Source organism: Dipodomys merriami, unplaced genomic scaffold (assembly GCF_024711535.1).
Source record: "Dipodomys merriami isolate MVZ:Mamm:240054 unplaced genomic scaffold, mDipMer1.0.p SCAF_106, whole genome shotgun sequence".
NCBI lineage: Eukaryota > Metazoa > Chordata > Mammalia > Rodentia > Heteromyidae > Dipodomys > Dipodomys merriami.
Window position 1 is genome coordinate 4,621,272 of NW_027202338.1, and position 21,239 is coordinate 4,642,510.

Here is a 21,239-nt window from a genome sequence, read left to right on the forward strand (position 1 = left end):
CTCTCAGCTGGTGAATGTGACCCCAGGGCCACAGTGAACTGCTGAAGGTGAATGCAGCTTGGCCTTATTTCCAGGGCTATATTATGAGGATTCAAGATTCAAAAGCATTGATTGAGCCACCGGTGACATTGTTATTATTATAATTATTACTAATTTAGTATTAAATGGCTTGTTTTATGTTTGTTTCCCTGTATATACTTTAAAGACTTTCCTGCTAGTTGCTGCATCTTGAGGAGGCAGTGGGAGCTGTGTGGAACATTCAGGAAGGGCGTATTCTTGTCACTCTGGGGATCCTGTGTGCATAGCCCTGTGGAAAGGGCCAGAACATGGTCTTCTAGAAGGATCACAGAGGACATGAGAGAGAACGCTCTATTCCCGCATAGCCCGGCTCAGGAGTTGGGATAGTTCCTGGCATTTGGTCATCTAGTTTTCCTGGCCAGGGCTGGGATGGAGCCAATGCCTCAGCTGCTCACAAGGCCCTGATGCCCAGGAGCAGGGTGCCATGCAATGCCCTGCTATTGTTTTCTGAGTGTTTTATAGTGTGGAGATTGAATGGAAGGCCTGTGCATGCTGGGAAGGCATTCTGCCTCTTCAGCCACACCCCAGTCCTTTGCTATCTCTCTTTTTTATTGTTGCCAATCATGGTCTTGAACTCAGGACCTTTATGCTGTCCCTGAGCTCTTTTGCTCAAGGTTCTTGCCTCCAATTAACCACCAAAGACTAGGAGGGGAGCTGTGGCTCAAGTGTTAGAGCACTAGCCTTGAGCTAAAAAGCTCAAGGTGAGTTTCTATGCTGTGAGTTCAAGCCCCAGAACAAAAAGATAATGCCCTGACTGAACAGTTATTGGGCATTGAACACAGACCTTGGCCTTGGAAGGGAAGAAAGACTTGGGGAAGAGTTGGCTGGGGAGGTAGGAGGAGAGGAGGTGGGGGCTCTCCTTCATATCTTTTGTTATTTTGGATCCATTTTCACTCTTGATCTCATGGGAATCAATCCCAGATGGGCACAGACCGGATCCACTCCAGATCCCCCTTGCTGCAAATGACACACAAGATCTCAACCAGCCAGTTGGTTCCTGGATACAGAAGGAAATGTGAAGGTCACTCCTTTCTATCTGAACTATGTAAAAACAATGATGGTAAAATATGAATAACATAAACCTTACTGATATAAACTTAGTTTATCATACAATCTTTGGTCAAAAAAGTCAGTTTGTGTGTGAGAGAGAGACAGAAAGACAAAGAGAGGGAGAGGGAGAGGGAGAGGGAGGGAGGGAGAGCGAGAGCAAGAGAGAGAGAGAGAGAGAGAGAGAGAGAGAGAGCCAATCCTGGGGCTTGAACTCAGGGCCTGTGTGCTTTTCAAAAAATACAAACAAACACCACCAAAACAAAAACATGATGCCACAATTGTACTTATTACCTGAGTTATGAAATTGTAACCTCTCTGTACAACATGAGAGATTTAGCTCAAGTGTAGTCTGTCAGTGGAATAAGCTAGCCAAGCAAGTGCCAGGCCTTGAGGTCAAATTGCAGTACCCACAAAAAAGTACATAATTGAAAAGTAATGTCATTAAGTATTTAGCATGTACTAAATAAATAAAACATTAGAATTTATCAAAAAGATATCCACAAGTGCTAGGAATAGAACTTTAAAACTATTAAGAGAAATAAAAAGCTAGAATAAAGAACTTTAAAGAACGTAAAATAAAGAACGTAAAAATATATAGACAGCACCTAACAGCCATTTTTGCTTCTGTACTAGTGTTATACTTTGTGCTAGTGTTATACCGAAATTCGGGGACCCCCAGAAGACCACCAGAGACCACGATCAATGTAAGCAACAAAGAGCCGGTTTATTGCAAGCTCGAGCTTGGTCCTCTGCGCACATGGTAACCAGTGACGCTAAGAGGCCCTGAGCATAGAATCAGCACAGTTTTTATAATATTGAACTAACAACTTTAAGGAAATTTTACATAAGAAATTACATGATTGGTTAACATTTACATTTAAAGCAAGCTAAACTGGGCAAATAATGATTGGTTGACCTTTACAGAAAAAATGTCCTGTCATGTCAAAGCAAGCTTTACAATGTCGGTGTGGGGGGGGGGAGGGGGGTATGATTGGGTGCGGGGGAGGGGGGAGGCTGGGAAGGGAGGTGAAGGGTAAACAAAGGAGGAGGCTGCAATGCTTGGTAAGAAATGTATGCATTATCCTGCCAATGTAATTGTAACCCCTCTGTACAGTATGTTCTCAAATAAAATAAAATAAAAAAAAAAAAGAAAAAAAAGAAAAAATGTCCTTGGCCCATAGCTTGACCGAAAAAGGTTACGAGTCACACCCGGACCATGGCATGTCTCGCCCCGGGCTCTGAAGAATGGGTTGGTTAACAACTCTTAGTCCTAGGTGGGTGGGGGGCAACACCACTTGGGGGCTAACACCTGCCTTAAGCAAATGCCATCTATGGCTCCAAGAATTGTGCATGGCTTTCTGTCATAAATTCCTAGCATTGGGGCTAAAGTGGATCACGAGTCAAGTCGCAGAACTGAGATGGAGTGTTAAACAAAAATGGAGTTGTTTAGGTTTCTTAAAACATTATATTTCTTCCCTAGGGCCTTACTGCCTTGGCCTCTGGGAGGGGCGTTACAGCTTTGGGGGATGATTCTGAGGACTTTGCCCCCTTGGTCAGAGCTGTAAACCCTTTGAAGTCTTTTACTAAGCAACTCTAGGCTCCCAGGCTGACATTCCACTACTAAGTAACTAAAACCAGTCACAGTTAAAATCATACAAAAACCATACAATCATCTAGTACAAAGCAATTCATACAGAAGCAAAAATGGCTGTTAGGTGCTGTCATTATATATATATATATATATATATTATATATATATATATATATTATATATAATATATATATTATATATATATATATATGATTTTTTTTGCGTTCTTCACTAGATGATTTTATGGGTTTTCCTCAGAATCATCCCCCCACAGCTGCAACGCCATTCCCGGAAGGCCGGGGCAGTAAGGCCCTAGGGAAGAAATATAATGTTTTAAGAAACCTAAACAACTCCATTTTTGTTTAACACTCCATCTCAGTTCTGCGACTTGACTCGTGATCCACTTTAGCCCCAATGCTAGGAATTTATGACAGAAAGCCATGCACAATTCTTGGAGCCATAGATGGAGTTTGCTTAAGGCAGGTGTTAGCCCCCAAGTGGTGTTGCCCCCCACCCACCTAGGACTAAGAGTTGTTAACCAACCCATTCTTCAGAGCCCGGGGCGAGACATGCCATGCATTCTGTTGGTCCGGGTGTGACTCGTAACCGTTTTCGGTCAAGCTATGGGCCAAGGACATTTTTCTGTAAAGGTCAACCAATCATGTAATTTCTTATGTAAAAGTTCCTTAAAGTTGTTTGTTCAATACTTTAAAAACTGTGCTGATTCTATGCTCGGGGCTCTCTGCTCCTGCGTGTTCAGTGAGTCCCATGCATGCTTGGTGAATAAATCCCCTTGCTTTTTGCATGAGAGAACGTCTCTTGGAGTCTTCCTTTTGTGTGGCAAGCTTCTCGACCCTTACAGACTCAGAAAGCCAACATATCTCATATACAAGCCTCTATTTTAACTCCATTATTAAACACAACCCCTGAAATCACCCATCCCAGAAGATCACTTGGACATAGTCACATACAACAAAGGAGTTTATTGTCAGCCGGTGTTGACAAGGCTACCTCCCTCAAGGGAGAGAGAGAAAGGGCACCTGTCTTTTTCCAGGGACATCCTTTTTTTTTTTTTTTGGATCTGGTCATGGGGCCTGAACTCGGCCTGGGCACTGTCCCTCAGCTCTTCAGCTCAAGGCTAGCGCTCTACCACTTGAGCCACAGCACCACTTCCGGCTTTTTTCTTTTTGCTTATGTGGTGCTGAGGAATCGAAGCCAGGGCCTCAGGCATGCAAGGCAAGCGCTCTACCACTGAGCCACCTTCCCAGCCCCTCCAGGGACATCCTTATACAGTCCCAGGACTAGAGGGGGAAGGTGCTCTGTGTACGCACCAGGTCACTGAAGATAGTGTGTAGGCAGGGCAGAGTTTAGATCTGGGCAGAGAGCAGGAATGTGGACTGATGGCTAAGAAACCTGCAGGGGTCCCAGGAAGAGTTCTCTTTTCTTTGGGATGGGCAGGATAGCGTTCAGGTCTGGTTGGAGCCCATTCCACTGATTCAGCTGGGGGCTAGAGATTCATGCTGAGGGCCTAGGATGGAGACAGTACAGCCCCACATGGAAGAGGACATACTAACATTCCCCCCTTTGTTGTTTAATAGGTATGGGTCCTGGGTGGAGAGTAAGGATGGAGGACATTTCTTCTGGAGCTACTTCCTGCTGAGAAGGAGCAAAGGAGTCAACAGGTTGTTTGTAAATGGTTGCTCAATCAGGTACCATCCAAGAAGTATTTGCTAGACACACTGGTAAAGGTCCTCGTCTTTTCTGTGAGAATATTCTGTAGTAAAAGACAAAAAAAATTGCTGCCAGCGGACCCAACAGAAGCATAGGCCAGGGAGTGACTGATCCCAAGAAGGAGCTGTCAACCACTTGAGATTCCCAATTGCTTCTTAGTTTAGCAGCTATCTTTTTATAGCTTTTATGCTTTGTTTTATTCTGCCAGTCTTGTTAATATAGTAGCAACACTCTTTTCCCAAGAAAAGGTGGGTTCTGAAAGACCCCAGACTTCTGGGATACTTTCGTCAATGGGGGGGGGTGCCCCAGAAAACTCAGACTCCAGGCCGGGAGATGCAATAAGCAAGAGGAGTTTATTTGGCGTTTGCGCAAACGGGCTCTCTGTCCAGGGCAGACAGGAAGCCCTGAGCAGCAGTTACAGGCATTTTTAAAGGCAGAAACCCCAAGATTTACACATAACACAAGGTGTCTGGTAATTAGAGGTCACTATACACCCTAGCAATCATTTTTTACTACACGGGGAAGTTTATAACACTCTTTGTAATAAAACAATTGGTATGGATGCTCAAATGGAGATAGTCACTCTGGGAGGTAAGGGTCAGGTAGTTTACATAATTACAGGCTTGTGATTGATTAACATTTGGCCTAGTTTGCTGGACTTGCCAGGTGGTCCTTATCTTGGGTCCCTATCTTGGGTCCCTATCTTGGGTTCCATTTGGCCACTTAGGGAATTTTCAAACAGGAACCAGAAAAACATACCTGTTTGTTCTTTATCTATGACCACAAACCTTGTCCCAGGGGCCGGCATCTGGGCCGGCATCTGGGCTCTGAGAGACTTTTTACTCCATTACTTATTTCCAGAAGGGAGGGGGGTTAGTGCTAGGGCGAGCAAGTTTACAAAAGCAAAACCAGCAGTTAGCAATTGTAAAATGTAACTCTAATTTTTAATTTTTCAGGTTCCTCTTTTTTCCTGCCATTAACAGATCTAGGGCCCTCTGGTTTTGGAGGGCCACATCTGCCCATGATTTTAGCTGAATCTGCAGCAGGTTGAGGACCACTGTGGTCTCCTGTCACCCCCAGCAGTGTGTCATCTTGGGGACTGTCACTCCAGCGGTGTGTGATCACCTGTGGCTGCTGGTTGGCACCTTGTAGGCTGACAAGGTGCCCATGGGCACGTACAGCCAGGTACTGAGCTCACACTTGTCATCTCAGCGATGCAGAGGCTGAAATCTGAGAATTGTGGTTTGAAGTAGGTGGCAGGGGCACAGATGCTGATAGATTGAAACACTTGTCTGGGTAGGAAAGTCTGTGAGAATCTTATCTGCCATGAACCACCAAAAATACTGGAAGTGGCACTGTGGCTCGAAATGGTAGAGTGCTATCCTTGAGCAAGAGAGCTCAGAGACAGTAGCCAGGACCTGAGTTCAAGCCCCAGCACTGGCACACATACCCACCCACATACCCACCACCACCACCACCACCACCATCATCATCATCATCATGAGTGATGTGACTGAAGTATTCGGGGTTTCTCAAACATATCTAGGTCAGGACAAGGAAAGGAAGTCTGAGAAACTCTCCCTGCCCCCAGGAGCCTGAGGAGCCATGGAGATCCAAGACGCTAGGGTCATGGCTGAGATCCTGGAAGAAGCAGAAGAAATGGGAAGAAAAATACAGTGTGAGGACTCTTGGCAACTTTCTTAACCTCTGTCGCCATGCTCAGAATAGAGAGCTATGACCCTTGACAAACATCGGGCTCCATGGCCTGGCTTCATTCCCCTGAATTAAATCTCAGTTGGTCACAGACCACCTTTGAATGAAGCCAGCCAGACATGGTGAGTGAGCAGGTTAATTGCAGAATGAAATGAAGAGGATTAATGATTTTCCACCACCCAGGATGAAAACCCAGACTCTGCCACCCCCTCCCCAGTGGCAGTGACAGTACCTGCTACCAAGATCCAGGCACCCAGGGTTCCGCAATGGCTCAGGACTATGTGTGGTAACAGGGCATTCCTTTCCCTTCCAAGATGTACACCCCTGAAGCCATAAAAGCAGCCCATGAGCAGTTTGTGCTGAAGGATGAGGATATTATCACAGTGACCTACCCCCCAAACAGGGGCTGCAGCTGCGTGGGAAAGGCCAGGCCTGTGCCCCATTCCATCTTGCCTCCCACGTGGGAATGGAAGAGTAGCTCATTTGTTTCTTTCCCTTCATGGAAGAGGATCTCACCAGCCCATGTCACAGGGACTCCCGTGTGTATGGTGGGCTGGTGAAGGTACTGGTAGAGTTGAGCCTATGGCAGAATTAGGCCTTCGAGAATGCCTAGTGGGAAGGGGTGGGTGTCTGAGGTTAAATGTTATAGATCTCATAGAAGGATCACATCCAGTTTTTCCTTTGTAATCATTCATTTTTTTTTAATGTAGTTGTTGATTTAGGCTTTTAAACATGATCTTTCAACAGTTGTACCAAAGGACTTCAGTGCCACACTGCCCATTTCCCAGGGCCTGGCGTCTTGATCAATGCTACCCCTCCACATACATTTTGGGACAAGTGTTTCACACCATCAGCACATGTGCACGCACCACCTACAGCCCAGGTGTTTTTAATCGGAGTTGTGTTTAATATTGGAGCTACACTGGAGGCTGGCATAAGAGACGTGCTGGCTTTCTCAGTCCATGAATATGGGGGAAAGCTTTTTATTCTAGTATTTGTCTCAATATTTTTGCAGATCTATATCTAGCACTTGTGGACATCTTTTAGATAAATGCTAACATGTCTTATTTAATACATGCTAAGCGCTTAAGGATATAACTTTTCAATCATTAATTTGGTGGAAGGCAGTACTAGGATTATAACTCAAGGTCTTGGACGTGCTTGGCTTGCTTATTTAACTGGCACTCTACCCCTTGAGTCAAATCTGCACTGTTGTCCAGAGGGGTGACCATTTCATAAGTCAGCCAATGAATACATTTGTTTGGGGCATTCTTTTTGGAAAGCATCCAGACCTTGAGTTCAAGTGCCAGGACTGACACTAAAAGAAAGAAAAGTATTCCCTTTAGGCAGTAGTTGGGACCTGGAAACTTCCAGCAAATACAAGGCAGTGGCAGAACAGGCTCTAATTGGGTGTGTGTGGGGGTGAAGGGCGGGGCACCAGATGGGGCGGAGTCAGCACAGAGCACATACTGCAAGGGAAATGCGCTGAGAATCAGGTGCCAGGGCCGCACTGCAGGGATTTCAGGAACAGCCAACGGGGTGGATCTATCCCAACTATCCACAGAGACTCGCTGCTTAACCCCAATAGGCCTCAAGGGATAAATGGAGCTTAATGCTGATTACCAATGCAGAGCACTCTGACCCACTCCACAGCATGATTGGAGGACATATTGTGATTGGAAACACAAGAGGGCAAGAGGTGTTTGATTTGCACCATGTGCAAAGCCCACAGCTACCACAGCCTAGAAGAGACAAGAGAGCTGTGGGGGCCTGGACAGGAGACGGTGGGGGGGGGGGGGGCAACTACACACGTGTGGACAGTGTACATTTATTACCTGTAAAAATACCAGCATAGGCCAGGTACTGGTGGATATCTCTTGCCATCCTAGCTACTGAGGAGGCTGTGATCTGAGAATCGAGGTTCAAAGCCAGCCTTGGCATGAAAATCTGTGAGACTCTCAACTCCAATGAATGAAGAAAAACTGTTCAGTGCAACTGTGGCTCAAGGTATAGAGAGCACCAATATGAAGCAGAAAAATCCAGGGACAGCGCACAGGTTCTGAGTTCAAGTACCAGGACTGGCATGGGTGGACACACACACACACACACACACACACAGAGGCCTTCTGGGACAAAGGAATGTATGCTGAACAAAGTTGATAACAGTAAGGTTTATGTATATTTTACTGTCATTTTTTTTTAACATAATTCAGGCAGAAATGAGTGACCTTCACTTTCCTTCTGTCTCCAGGAACCAACTGGATGATTGAGATCCTGTGTCTCATTCACAGCAAGGGGATCCGGAGTGGATCTGGTCTGTGCCCATCTGGGATGAATCCTCATGGATCCAGGCTAAAAGTAGAGCCAAAATCATTAAGGACAGGAAGGAGGGGCCCCAGCTCCTCACCTCCCACCTCCCCATCCAACTCTTCCCCAAGTCTTTCTTCACTTCCAAGGCCAAGGTCAGTGCTCAGTGCTCAATAAATGTTCAGTAAATGCTTTTTTTGTGGGGGAGGATGGAGTTCTAGTTCTGGGGCTTGAACTCAAGGCCTGGGCACCTATCCCTGAGCTTTATTGCTCAAGTCTAGAGCTTTACCAATTCAGCCACTGATCCTCTTTTGGTGGTTACTTGTACAGATAAGAGTCTCACAGACTCTCCTGCTTGGGCTGGCTTTGAGCCACAATCCTCAGCCTCCTGAGTAGCTAGGATGACAGATGTGAGCCACCGGCTCAATCGATGCTTTTCAATCTTGACCTCATAATAGAGACCTGGAGATGAGAGCAAGCTGCATTCACCTGCAGTCATTCACCGTGGTCCTGGGATCACATTCACCAGTGGAGAGACCTCAGGCCCAAAATGTGGACCAGTGCAGTTGGGCCCTCACAGATGACCTGGAGGCCAGAGTCTTCCAAATCTACCTTAAGCTCAACCAGGGTTTACAGATAAACTTTAGGCAGAACCACTTGCCTGTCCTTTCTTTGATCTTCACCCCATCAAAAGCCAGTGCCAAAGCCAGACCCCATGGCTCATGCCTGTCATCCTAGCTACTCAGGAGGCTGAGATCTAAGGATCATGGTTCAAAGCCAGCCCAGGCAGAAAAGTGAATGAGACTAATATCTCCAAAGAACCGGCAGAAAACCAGAAAGTGGTGCTGGGGCTCAAAGTGGTAGAGCCCTAAACATGAGCTAAATAGCTCAGGTTTAGTGCACAGGCTGAGAGTTCAAGCCCCGGGACTGTCACAAACAAATAAAAATAAATTAGTGTTCTAGTAAGACACTGGCAGATGGTTGATCCTTTGATGCTTGTCCCATCATGTAGACCTTGGCTGAGGGGAGATCAAGACCTACATGTGGGAAAGATGGTCATGATTTTTTAGTCTTCTCCTTTCTCCCTTCAAGGTGATCTATGTCATCAGAAATCCAAAGGATGGGGGCTGGGAAGGTGGCTCAGTGGTAGAGTGCTTGCCTTGCATGCATGAGGCCCTATGTTCGATTCCTCAGCACCACATAAGAAAAAAGCCAGAAGTGGCGCTGTGGCTCAAGTGGTAGCGCGCTAGCCTTGAGCTGAACAGCTGAGGGACAGCGCTCAGGCCCAGAGTTCAGGCCCCATGACCGGACCCAAAAAAAAAAAGAAATCCAAAGGATGTCCTTGTGTCTGGCTGTCATTTCTGGGGTCAATCACAGCTCATGAAGAATCTGCAGTCACTGCAGCAGTATTATGAATGGTTCATCCAAGACAGTGGTGAGTAGGTTGTGAAGTGAGGGGATATAAAAATTGTGTGTGTGTGTGTGTCTTGGGACTTGAACTCTGGGCCTGGGCATTTTCCCTTACTTGTTCTCTCAAGGCTAGTGTTCTACCTCTGGATTCTCAGCTCCACTTCCATCTTTTTGGCAAATAATTGTCCATAAGACTCTCATGAATCAAGTGCCAGTAGCTCAGGAATGTAATCCTAGCTACCCAGCCAGCTGACTGCAATCCGAGAGTTGTGGCTTGAAGTCTGCACAGGCAGGAAAAGTCCACAAGACTCATCTATAATGAATCAGAAAAAAAAGCCGGAAGTGGAGCGATGGCTCATTGCATAGAGTGCTAGATTTCAGTACAATGTTCAGGGACAGGGGCTAGGCCCTGAACTCAAGCACCACCATGACCACAGAGAGACAGAGAGAGAGAGAGACAGACAGACAGACAGACAGACAGACAGTGACAGAGAGAAACAGAGAGAGACACAGAGATAGAGACAGAGAGATATTCTGGGGCTTTTCTGTCAAGGCTGGTTTTGAACCAAGGTCCTCACTACTCAGCTTCCTCAGGAGCTAGGATGACAGGTGTGAGCCACTGGCACCCAGGTAAATATGTGTCGAGAGCCCTGCAGGGAGTCTATCTGCATGATAGGCTTGACTATCTCACTGGAACATCAGGAGGCTGTTCACAGAATCCGGTCTTTTCATCCTGCCCCATACAAATACCGGTAGCTGCTAACAACCACCTTTTCACCCCCTAGTAGCTGCTAAGGACCACCTTTTCACCCCCCATACAAACACCCGGTAGCTGCTAACAACCACCTTTTCACTGCCCTAAGCAAGCATCCTGCAGCTGCTACACCCAATGAAAAAGCTTCCTTATTCTAAGCATATAAATACCCCAGTGTAAAAAATAAAATTTGGCAGCTTGATCAGAATCCTTGTCTTGCTGTCCTTCTTCGTGTCTCTTTTCCCTTCATTCCTCTCGCTTAGGTTCACTGCCCTCGTTGAAGTCCTGTGGGTCGGGACAACTGGCGCCCAACGTGGGGCTCGAGCCTCTGACTAAGGAAGGAACGCCGTCCTCCAGGAAAACTTGGCCAAGTACAGTCCGAGATCGAGAGATTGCCTCAACAGACCCCACCGAGAGACAGATCCAGGAGGAGAGTGGGGATGGCGCAAGGTGAGTGACCCACCATGGGACAAGCAATGTCGTCACATGATCTATTTCTGTCAGACCTCAGGGAGGCCTTCAAGACACGGGGAACGCGGGTTAAGAAAAAGGATTTAGAATTATTTTTCTCATTCATAGAGGACTTGTAGGAATCATAGATGCAAAAAGATGGCAAAGAGTAGGAGATTGTTTAAAAGATTATTATGAAACCTTTGGTCCAGAAAAGGTTCCTGCTACCGCCTTTTCCTATTGGAATTTGATTAATGAAGTTTTAAAAGGTTCTCTATTTGATAGTGGAATTTTAAAACTTGTAAAAACAGGAGAGGAGGTTCTCCAAAATGCCTCTCGGCCCCCCGCGGCTTGCCCATCGGTTGTATTAGATCTTGAAACTCCTTCTCAAAAGGTAGATGAACATTATTATCCTGTACCCCAGGCTGCCCATTCCCCTCAGAATAATTTAAATCCCGAGGAGGAGGCCACCCTGGAAGAGGAGGAGGCCCAATATCATCAGCCTGATTGGCCCCCCTTACTCAGTCACCCCCTACCTCAGACTAAACCCTCTACCTCAAATATTCCGCATTCCTCCTATGCTCCCCCTCCCTTTTGTGACCCAGCCTTTCAAGGGCCCACTGCCCCTCCAGATCCAGATGTTTTTTCTCCCCCCCCCTTTACCTAACCTGGCACCTTTACGCGAGACTCTTCAACATAGGCGAGAACACCTTCAACTTTTAAAAGAACTGCAGTCCCTTGATTATGAACTCCGCATACTGGCCTTGGCCGATACGCCAAAAACGCCTGATAAAATTAAGGTTAGATCAGGCCATCAATCAGTTCTCGCCTTTCCAGTAACTCGGAGCCAGACAGATAGGATCTCAGAGAGTGAGGAGGACGAATCAGAAGAGGAGGAAAAGGAGGATGAAGAGCAGGATACTGGGGATGAAGAGGAACTACTCACTCAGGGAAAAGGCCAACAAGAGTATAAGAGGCTTAGCCTCCGGTTTGTTGAAAAGCTTACAAATTCATGTGCCCAATATGGCCCGACTGCGCCTTATACGTTAGCCTTGTTAGAAAACCAAAGTGCGCGCTGGCTCACCCCTAATGATTGGAAGTTCCTGGCCCGTGCCACCCTTAGTGGGGGTGATTTTGTTTTATGGAATGCGGACTTTAAGGAACAATGTAGAGAGACCGCGCAAAAAAATTTGGCTAAAACATCTTCAAAAACCTGGACCTATACTAAACTTTTGGGTAATGCACCCTTTGATACCAATGCTAAACAGGCGCGCTTTCCTACCGGACTTTTGGCACAAATTCAAAATGCTGGCCTTCATGCTTGGAAGCATCTCCCTCAAAAGGGATCGGCTACTACTTCCCTGGCAAAAGTTAGACAGGGGCCAGAGGAACCCTACAGTGACTTTGTCTCGCAGCTTAACTTGGCTGCAGAAAGGCTTCTTGGGCCTAGTAAAAGTGAAAGTGCCTTTGTTAAACATCTTGCCTTTGAAAATGCTAATCCGGCATGTCAAGATGTCCTCCAACCACATAAAAACAAGGGTGACCTCTCTGAGTTCCTCAGGCTTTGTGCTGGAATAGGAACTGCTCATGCCATGGGACTCGCCATAGGTGCTGCCTTTACCAAGGCATTTCAGGGTTCAGTCCCCAGCTCGCATACTTTCGGCAAACAAAGCCAAGGGGCAATGCCCTCTCAAGCTACAGGTAGACCACTCCCTGCCACTCTTTGTCTTTTAGATCAAGAACAAGCGGCCCCAAGGTGGCTGCCAGAATGTTTGATAAAACAGGTTAATGGCTTACCACAACCCAGGGGAAACCTTCCCCCTGAGGATGATGACTTTTCTCTTACAGATGCCGCTAGAACTCCAGACGTGGACCTTCCTGTTTGAATTTATTAAATAACAGATTAATCTCTTGGTTTCTAAGCCCATACAGGTTCATCACCATCGCCTTGATATGGCAGACTGCGGCATTGAGATCTAGGATTTACCCCAGGCTTTTAATTAGTGTTTTTGCCATGAGCTTGTTCCAGTGGAAAACAGCCCCCCTTCTTTTTCTTATTTAGAAAACCCTCCTTATTCATAACTCCTGACCATTCAACGGGCAAGACCTATTGCCATAAGGGATAGGTTCGCCCCTCCTCCTATAGGCCCCTCCGCTTGGGGGAGGATGCACCTATGGGAGGAAGAAAAAATGTTCAAATCAAGGGTGCAGGTAAGACTGCAGGGGGATGGATCTGCGAGATCCCAAAACCCAAGACCCCTGAGTGGCAAGCTCTGGTGCATGACGGTTGGCATGCATACCCACAAGCCGTCTCCTCAAAAAACATGCCAAGGCCTGTAAAATTCCCCTCCCCGAGTGAGGACGCTTGTTCGGAGGAAAAACCCTGGCCCCTTAGAGGAACAGAGCCTCTGTCACCCCCTTAAAAAGAGCAGCCAACAATTGATGGTCAGCCGGGCGCTGGTGGCTCATGCCTGTAATCCTAGCTACTCAGGAGGCTGAGATCTGAGGATCGCGGTTCAAAGCCAGCCCAGGCAGGAGAGACCGTGAGACTCCTATCTCCAATAAACCACCAGAAAACTGGAAGTGGCGCTGTAGCTCAAGTGGTAGAGCGCTCGCCTTGACCTGAAGAGCTGAAGGACAGCGCCCAGGCCCAGAGTTCAAGCCCCATGACTGACAAAAAAAAAAAAAAAAAACAATTGATGGTCAGTTTTCTAAATAAGAAAGGGGAAGATGTCGAGAGCCCTGCAGGGAGTCTATCTGCATGATAAGCTTGACTATCTCACTGGAACATCAGGAGGCTGTTCACAGAATCCGGTCTTTTCATCCTGCCCCATACAAATACCGGTAGCTGCTAACAACCACCTTTTCACCCCCTAGTAGCTGCTAAGGACCACCTTTTCACCCCCCATACAAACACCCGGTAGCTGCTAACAACCACCTTTTCACTGCCCTAAGCAAGCATCCTGCAGCTGCTACGCCCAATGAAAAAGCTTCCTTATTCTAAGCATATAAATACCCCAGTGTAAAAAATAAAATTTGGCAGCTTGATCAGAATCCTTGTCTTGCTGTCCTTCTTCGTGTCTCTTGTCCCTTCATTCCTTCTCGCTTAGGTTCACTGCCCTCGTTGAAGTCCTGCGGGTCAGGACAAATATGCACGAGAATTTTTTGTCAGTTCTACCTGGAGGAAGCTATGGGGACAAGGGGAAACATGTGGAGATCATAGACCACATCTGGACGTCCAGGAGTTGATTATTTGTCCTTCATTACCCACCCTGCAGTGCTGTATGGGTCATGGTTTGCACATGTTTGAGGCTGGATGTCCACGAGGGAGAGGGAGAATGTGCTGGTGCTCAGCTATGAGGCACTGAAGAAGGCAACGATCCATTTTCCATGCACTCCACCCCATTATTACCTCCTGATCATGGGTCTCCCTTTCTTCAAAGACCCCACGCCACCTGTCAGATTTCACCATCCTAGCTACTCAGGAGGCTGAGATCTGAGGATTGTGGTTCAAAGCCAGCACCAGCAGGCAAATGCATGAGACTCTTCTCTCCAGTGAATCAGCAACAAGCTGATGTGGAACTCTGGCTCAGTTGATAGAGTGCTAGCCTTAAGCACAAAGGCTCAACAGCAACATCCAGGCCCAGAGTTCAAGACCCACAACTGACAAACACAAAAGACTTTAGAGAAGTCTGGGGTGTACTGAGATTAGCTGTGGGGCACTGTAGTAACTAGTGTATTGATCTTCCTTTTGATATTTCTCAAATTAGGCTTTTCTCTCGCTTCTTTCTTTTTCAGTCAGTCTTGGGGCTTGAACTCTGGGACTGTATGGTGTCTCTGAGCTTTTCTGTTCAAGGCTTGTCTCTTCCACTTGGAACCATGGCTCCACTTCCAGTTTCCTGCTGGTTAATTGCAGATAAAAGTCTCATAGATTATGTTGCCTGGGCTGGCTTTGAACCAGGATCTTTAGATCTCAGCCTCCTGAGTAGATAGGATGACAAATGGGAGTCACCAGGGCCCCACTTCAGATGCTTTTCTCTAGGTCTGGGACATCTCCAGCCTCTGTGCTCTGGTTGTGCTGCCACAAACCATAAAATGACATCCCGGTGCTCGGTGCTTGGATCAAATCCTTCCAGTCCTCCTTCCTATCCCTCTCTCATCCCTTCCTCCCTCCCTGCTCCCAGCTCAGCCTCTGTCATAGGAGTCTGTCATAGTGCTTGGCTGTCTGTCCCTTCTTGTCCTCCCTCCACAGCTCCCTCCTCCTGAGAGCCGCTCTGTGTTCTCCTTGTCCTGCTTTTCCTTCTTGCAGGACACGAGGAGCACTGTGGAGAAGATCTGTCAGTTCCTGGGGAAGAAGCTGGACCCCAAAGAGCTGAACTTGGTCCTAGAGAACAGATATTTCCAGGCCATGAAAGAAAACATGATGTACAATTACAGCCTGCTGAGTGAGAATTACAACATTGCTGCAGTCCTAATGACCGGGAGAGGTATGGAATGACTGTGGTTTAAACATCTGTCAGAGATCAAGAAGGAGGAAATCCTTAACAGACCCTTGCTCCATCAATAGGGCTTTATGGTTTTTTTTTTAATGTGTGTATTGATCCTGGGACTTGAACAGAAGGCCTGAATGCTATTGCTGAGTGGGTTTTTCTGTTGTTGTTGTTGTTGTTGTTGTTTAAATTTTTACGCAAGGCTTGAGCCTCAATTCCACTTCTAGCTTTTTGGTAGTTCATTGGAGATAAGAGTCTCATGGGCTTTCCTGCCCAGAGCTCACTTCAAAACTCAGCCTCTTATGTTACTAGGATATCGAGGATGAGCCACCAGCACTCAGCTGGCTTTATGTATCTTTTAGACATTTTTTTATTTCTTTGTCTTAGAAAGGCTTTTCAATTCCATTGCCCATCTAAGAATGGGCAGTGTTTGGTTCTTGTACAACTTTAAGCTCTTTGTACTTTCTGCATGATTGCCCTGCATCCAACAAACAGTTGCTGCAGATTCTCTCCCCCACTGAAACTGGTTTTGTTTTCTTGTTGTTGGGTTATTGCTGATTCCTCAGCAGTAATGTGGGAACACGTGCCTTGTAGGCAGAAAGGGACCGTACCATGTGGGTATAAACAAAGTTTATTAAAACATCATACACCATCTGGGAAGTTGGCTCAGTGATAGAGTGCTTGCCTTGCATGCATGAGGCCCTGGGTTGAATTCCTCAGCACCCCATAAGCAGAAAAAGCCCGAAGTGGCACTGTGGCTCAAGTGGTAGAGTGCTAGTCCTGAGCTGAAGAGCTGAGGGACAGTGCCCAGGCCTAGAGTTCATCCCCCATGACCAAAAACAAAAACAAAAACCAATTTCAACAAAATATCACATGCTTATCTATGGCATAGGGGCATAGAAGGTAAGTCTGTAGTCATGGGACTGTTATGAGACAGTCACGGGACAATCATGGGACAGAAAGTTGACCTTAAACAATTTGGGGGTGGTATGTGGATACTAAAAGTTGGTAACCTTTAATCAGTGAGCGGGAAGAGTTGTCAAAGGTGGAACATTTCCATGTGATTAAAGATTAATAAAGAGGAAGCAAAGTGCAGGTGGCGCTCTGTTAAAAAACATGAAAGGAGTCTGGACGCGTTGTTCCATGGGGTTAATTAGCAGGAGCACGCATAGCACTTCCCGCAAACCTTCACCTGAGTCTGGTGCCAGGCATTGGACCTTGGCTTGGAGGAGCTGGGGGTGGGCTCCCCTTCCTCCCCCAGAGGAAATGCATATCAACATGCACCCTTACCACACACAGGAGCTCAGATGGGGTCACACAAGCCGATGTCTCCCACATTGGGTTTTTGATTTTGGTGAGCAGACATTCTTTAATTTTATGTAGTCATATTCGTTCACTCCTTCTATTTCTTGTTGGCTGACACGTTAGAGTCTAGGCAATCTGTAGCTCTATGATCCAGAGATTTCCCTGTGAAACTGAAGAGTTTGAAACTACATTGAAATCCTCTGTTTCTGCACACACAGACACACAGACACAGAGTTCTTCTGGGAGTTCTTTTCTCTGAGCTCCAAAGTCCACAGCAAGGACGTGGTAGGGCTGGAGCAGGGAGCCAGAGGCCTGCCTGCACCATTCATACCCATTGCATGGTCTGATCTCAGCATTTCTCCACTGCCTCTAGGCATTGTGGGGGACTGGAAAAACCACTTCACCGTAGCCCAGGCTGAAGAATTCGACAAAACATTCCAGGAGAAGATGGCAAGATTTCCTCTGGAGCTGTTCCTGTGGGACTATGTCCTGACTTATTCTTCCATTTATAGCATCCCAGCTATGAACAAATCTTACAAAGGCAGGAGCTTGTGGCTAATGCTGGTAAGCAAGCTGCTCAAGAGGCTACGACCTGAAGATTGAGGTTTGAGGACCACCCAGGCAGAAAGTCCACAAGATCCGTATTTCCAATGAACCACTAGAAAACCGGAAGTGCTGCCATGATTCAGAGTGGTAAAGTGCCAGCTTTGAGCAAAAAAGTTCAGGGACAGTACCCAGGCCTCCCAAGGACTGGCACACACACACACACACACACACACACACACACACACACACACCTTTTCCCTGTGATGTCACAGAAGTATCTGGTGATTCTCAAATCTGCAAGGTCAGGAAAAAGAAAGGAAGTCTGAGAAACTCTCCCTGCCCCCAGGAGCCTGAGGAGCCATGGAGATCATGACCTGGAGAATCATGGCTGAAATCCTGGAGCATGGAGATCCTGGGGGAAAGAGAAAAAGAACGGAAGCAAAAATGCATTGAGTACTTTGGGAAATGATTTGGTGGCAATATTGCTGAAGTGAACTTAGGGCCTCGAGCCCTCTTTGAAGTTTTGTGGCATCTACACCTATTCTCAACATAAAAGATTCGTAAAATTAAAATCTTGTCAAGAAAAACCTGGGCGGAAGCCTATCTCCTTCTCTTTCCTGTTGTAGTTCTGTGTTCTGCCAGGAACTGAACATCGAAGAGTGTAAGTTACTATGTCCTCCTCCACTGTGACTTAACAACCTCCATCTTAGGCCCTCAGCCCTTTCCCTGAAATCAGGTGAGCACACCAGACCTGACTGCAATTGTGAACTGTCACCCAGGCGCCTGGTAGCTTCTGGCTGCAGTAGCAGACTGCCTCCAGCCCAGACCCAACCGCAACGCTGTGATCAGTAAACCTCACCCTGGCTACTGCTACAAAGATGCTCCCTTTGCATGAGGACAAACATTGTACCCAGCCCTAAAGGCACAGCCTCATCAGCTTGCAGGCATGAGCCAGGATGCCCGGGTAACTTATTTACTTTTCGTTGCTGTTGTTTTGGGGCTTGAATCCATCTGGGCCTGGGCGCTGTCCCTCAGCCCTTCAGCTCAAGGCTAGTGCTCTACCACTTGAGCCACAGTGCCACTTCCGGTTTTCTGAGTGGTTTCTTGAAGAGTCTCATGGACTTTCCTACCCAGGCTGGCTTTAAATGGCAATCCTCAGATCTCAGCCTCCTGAGTAGCTGGGATGACAGGCATGAGCCACAGAGCCTGGCTTACCACAGTATCTTAACATCTTATAAACCTACGCTGTGCACACACATGTAGTTGCCCCTGTCTCCTGTCCAGGCCCCCACAGCTCTCTTGTCTCTTTAGGCTGTGGCGGCTGTGGGCTTTGTACATGGTACAAATCACATACCATCTGTCTTCTCATGACGGCCTGCCCTAGTGTGCTCCTAATAGCAATATGTCCTCCAATCATGCTGCAGTGTGGGTCTGAGTGCTCTGCATTGGTAATCAGCGTCACTCTCCATTTATCCCCTGGGGGCCTATTGGGGTTAAGCAGCGAGTCTCTGTGGATAGTTGGGATGGATCCACCCCGTGGCTGTTCCTGAAATCCCTGCAGTGCGGCCCTGGAGCCTGATTTTCAGTGCATTTCCCTTGCAGTGTGTGCTCCGTGCTGGCTCCGCCCCATCCTGATGCTCCTCCCCTTGCCGCCCCCCCCCCCCAATTAGGGCCTGTTCTGCCACTGCCTTGTATTTGCTGGAAGTTTCCGGTTCCCAACTACTGCCTAAAGAGAGTTTTTTTTTTTTTTCTTATTGTGCCAGTACTGGGGCTTGAACTCAAGGCCTGAGTACTTCTCAAAAACCAAACAAAACCAAATGTATTCATTGGCTGACTTATGAAATGGTCACCCTCTGTACCACATGAGAGATTTGGCTCAAATAGTAAAGTGCCAGCTAAATAGTTCTGCGAGGCAAACGTGTACAAGACCCTGAGTGCAAATTCCTCCCCCCCCCACAAAGTAAATAATTGAAAAGTGACATCCTATAGTGTTTAGCATGTACTAAATTAAAAATGTTAGGATGTACAAAAAAAATGTCCACGAGAGCTACATACAGGACTTTAAACATATTGAGAAAAATAAAATACTAGAATAAAAAGCTCTCCCCCATATGCATGGACTGAGAAAGCCAGGACGTCTCCTATGCCAGCCTCCAATGGAGCTCCATCATTAAACGCAATCCTGATGAAAACACCTGGGCTGTAGGTGGTGCGTGCACACATGTTGATGGTGTAAAACACTTGTCCCAAAATGTACGTGGAGGGGTGGCATTGATCAAGGCACTGGGCCCTGGGAAATGGGCAGCGTGGCACTAAAGACCTTTGGTACAACTGCTGAAAGATCATGTTTAAAAGCCTAAATCAACAAATCAACTACATTCAGATTCATATTAAAAAACAAAACAAAACAAAACTGGATGTGATTGTCTCTGAGATCTGCAGCGTTCACCCTCCCTTCCTTACCCCTGCTCCCAGGAAACCTTCTGCCATAGGCCCCTTGCTACTGCATTTCTCCAGTACGTTCACACACCATGCACACAGAAATCCCTGTGAAATGGGCTGGCGAGATCCTCTTCCAAGAAGGGAAAGAAACAAATGAGCAACTATACCATCCCCATGTGGAGGCTTGAGGGAGTGGGGCGCAGCTCTGGCCTTTCCCACACAGCCGCAGCCCCCTCTGCTCACCTGATTTGGGGTAGGTCACCGTGATGATGTCCTCGTCCTTCAGCACCAGCTTCTTGTAAGCTGCTTTTGTGACTTCAGGGTTATAACCCACAGCAGGGAAAGGAATGCCCTGGTACCACACATAGTCCTGAGCCATGGCGGATCCCTGTGTGCCTGGCTATTGGTCATGGGCCAGTGCCCCTGGGGAGGGGGTGGCAGAATCTGGGTTTTCATCCAGGTACTGAAGGTGGTCATTAACTGTCTTCATCTCACTGTGAAAGTAACCTGCTCTCCCACCATGGCTGGCTGGCTTTCTTGCCAGGTGCCTGTGGCAAGCTGAGAGTTAATTCTGGCAGAGGAAGCCGGGCTTCAGCAGGGAGCCGCGAGCATGGAGGGTAACTAGCGGTGCTGTGAGCCTGGCTGTAGAGGTTCAGAAGATCTCCCGGAGTCCTCACACTGCTTTTCTCTTCCAGTGTCTTCTGCTTCCCCCAGGATCTCAGCCATGACCCTGGTGTCATGGTCTCCATGGCTCCTCAGGCTCCTGGCGCATGGAGAGTTTCTCAGACTTCCTTTCCTTGTCCTGACCTTGCAGATTTGAGAACCACCAAATACTTGTGTAATATCAGATGCCATGCTCTGTGTGTGTGTGTGTGTGTGTGTGTGTGTGTGTGTGTGTGTGTGTGTGTGTGTATGTGAATCCTGGGGTTTGCACTCAGGGCACTGTCCCTGAGCACTTTTTGCTCATGGCTAAGTGGTTTACTGTTTTGAGCACCATTTCCAGTTTTCTCGTAGTTCATTGGTGATAAATGAGTCACAGGCTTTCCTGCCCTGGCTGGCTTAGAATTGATCACCATAATCCTTCGATCCTAGCCTCTTGGGGAGCTGGGATTACAGGGGTGAGTCACCGGTTCCAGGCCACATCAGGACAACAGGAAAAATTAACTGTCACTTAACTACGAACTTATTAGGACAAGTCCACATTCCATGTGAAAGACAGATGGTGGTCAGTGGCCCCCAGGCCACTGAAGCCGGATGAATCAGGAACGAACAGGTATGGCACACAGTAACCAGAAAGTGTATTTAGGAACAGAGAAACAAATCTCTGCTTTGCTTTAGACACACGCTCCTTCCTTCACCAACTGCGGTAAAA

General features: G+C 47.2%; 1 protein-coding gene and 1 long non-coding RNA gene across 4 annotated transcripts; one reads left to right on the forward strand and one right to left on the reverse strand.

Moving 5' to 3' along the window:
* Positions 1–8,358: 8,358 nt before the first annotated feature.
* Positions 8,359–21,135, reverse strand: LOC138814612 (sulfotransferase 2A2-like). Of its 3 annotated transcripts, XR_011368035.1 has the most exons (4): positions 20,111–21,135; positions 17,677–17,837; positions 16,865–17,049; positions 8,359–8,515 (listed from the first exon to the last, which is right to left on the reverse strand). XR_011368035.1 is itself a non-coding variant. In XM_070003666.1 (3 exons), exons 1-3 carry the CDS (start codon positions 20,244–20,246, stop codon positions 16,977–16,979), a joined length of 252 nt encoding a protein of 83 aa, XP_069859767.1. In that variant the 5' UTR covers positions 20,247–21,135; the 3' UTR covers positions 16,228–16,976. The 3 variants fall into 3 exon arrangements, 1 of the variants encoding a protein (XP_069859767.1); XR_011368032.1 differs by lacking the exon at positions 8,359–8,515 and having other exon boundaries at positions 16,228–17,049; XM_070003666.1 differs by lacking the exon at positions 8,359–8,515 and having other exon boundaries at positions 16,228–17,049; positions 17,677–17,719.
* Positions 8,475–18,043, forward strand: LOC138814623 (uncharacterized). The gene is made up of 3 exons (XR_011368038.1): positions 8,475–11,084; positions 15,394–15,571; positions 17,253–18,043. It is a non-coding gene; the product is annotated as an uncharacterized lncRNA (long non-coding RNA).
* Positions 21,136–21,239: the final 104 nt, after the last annotated feature.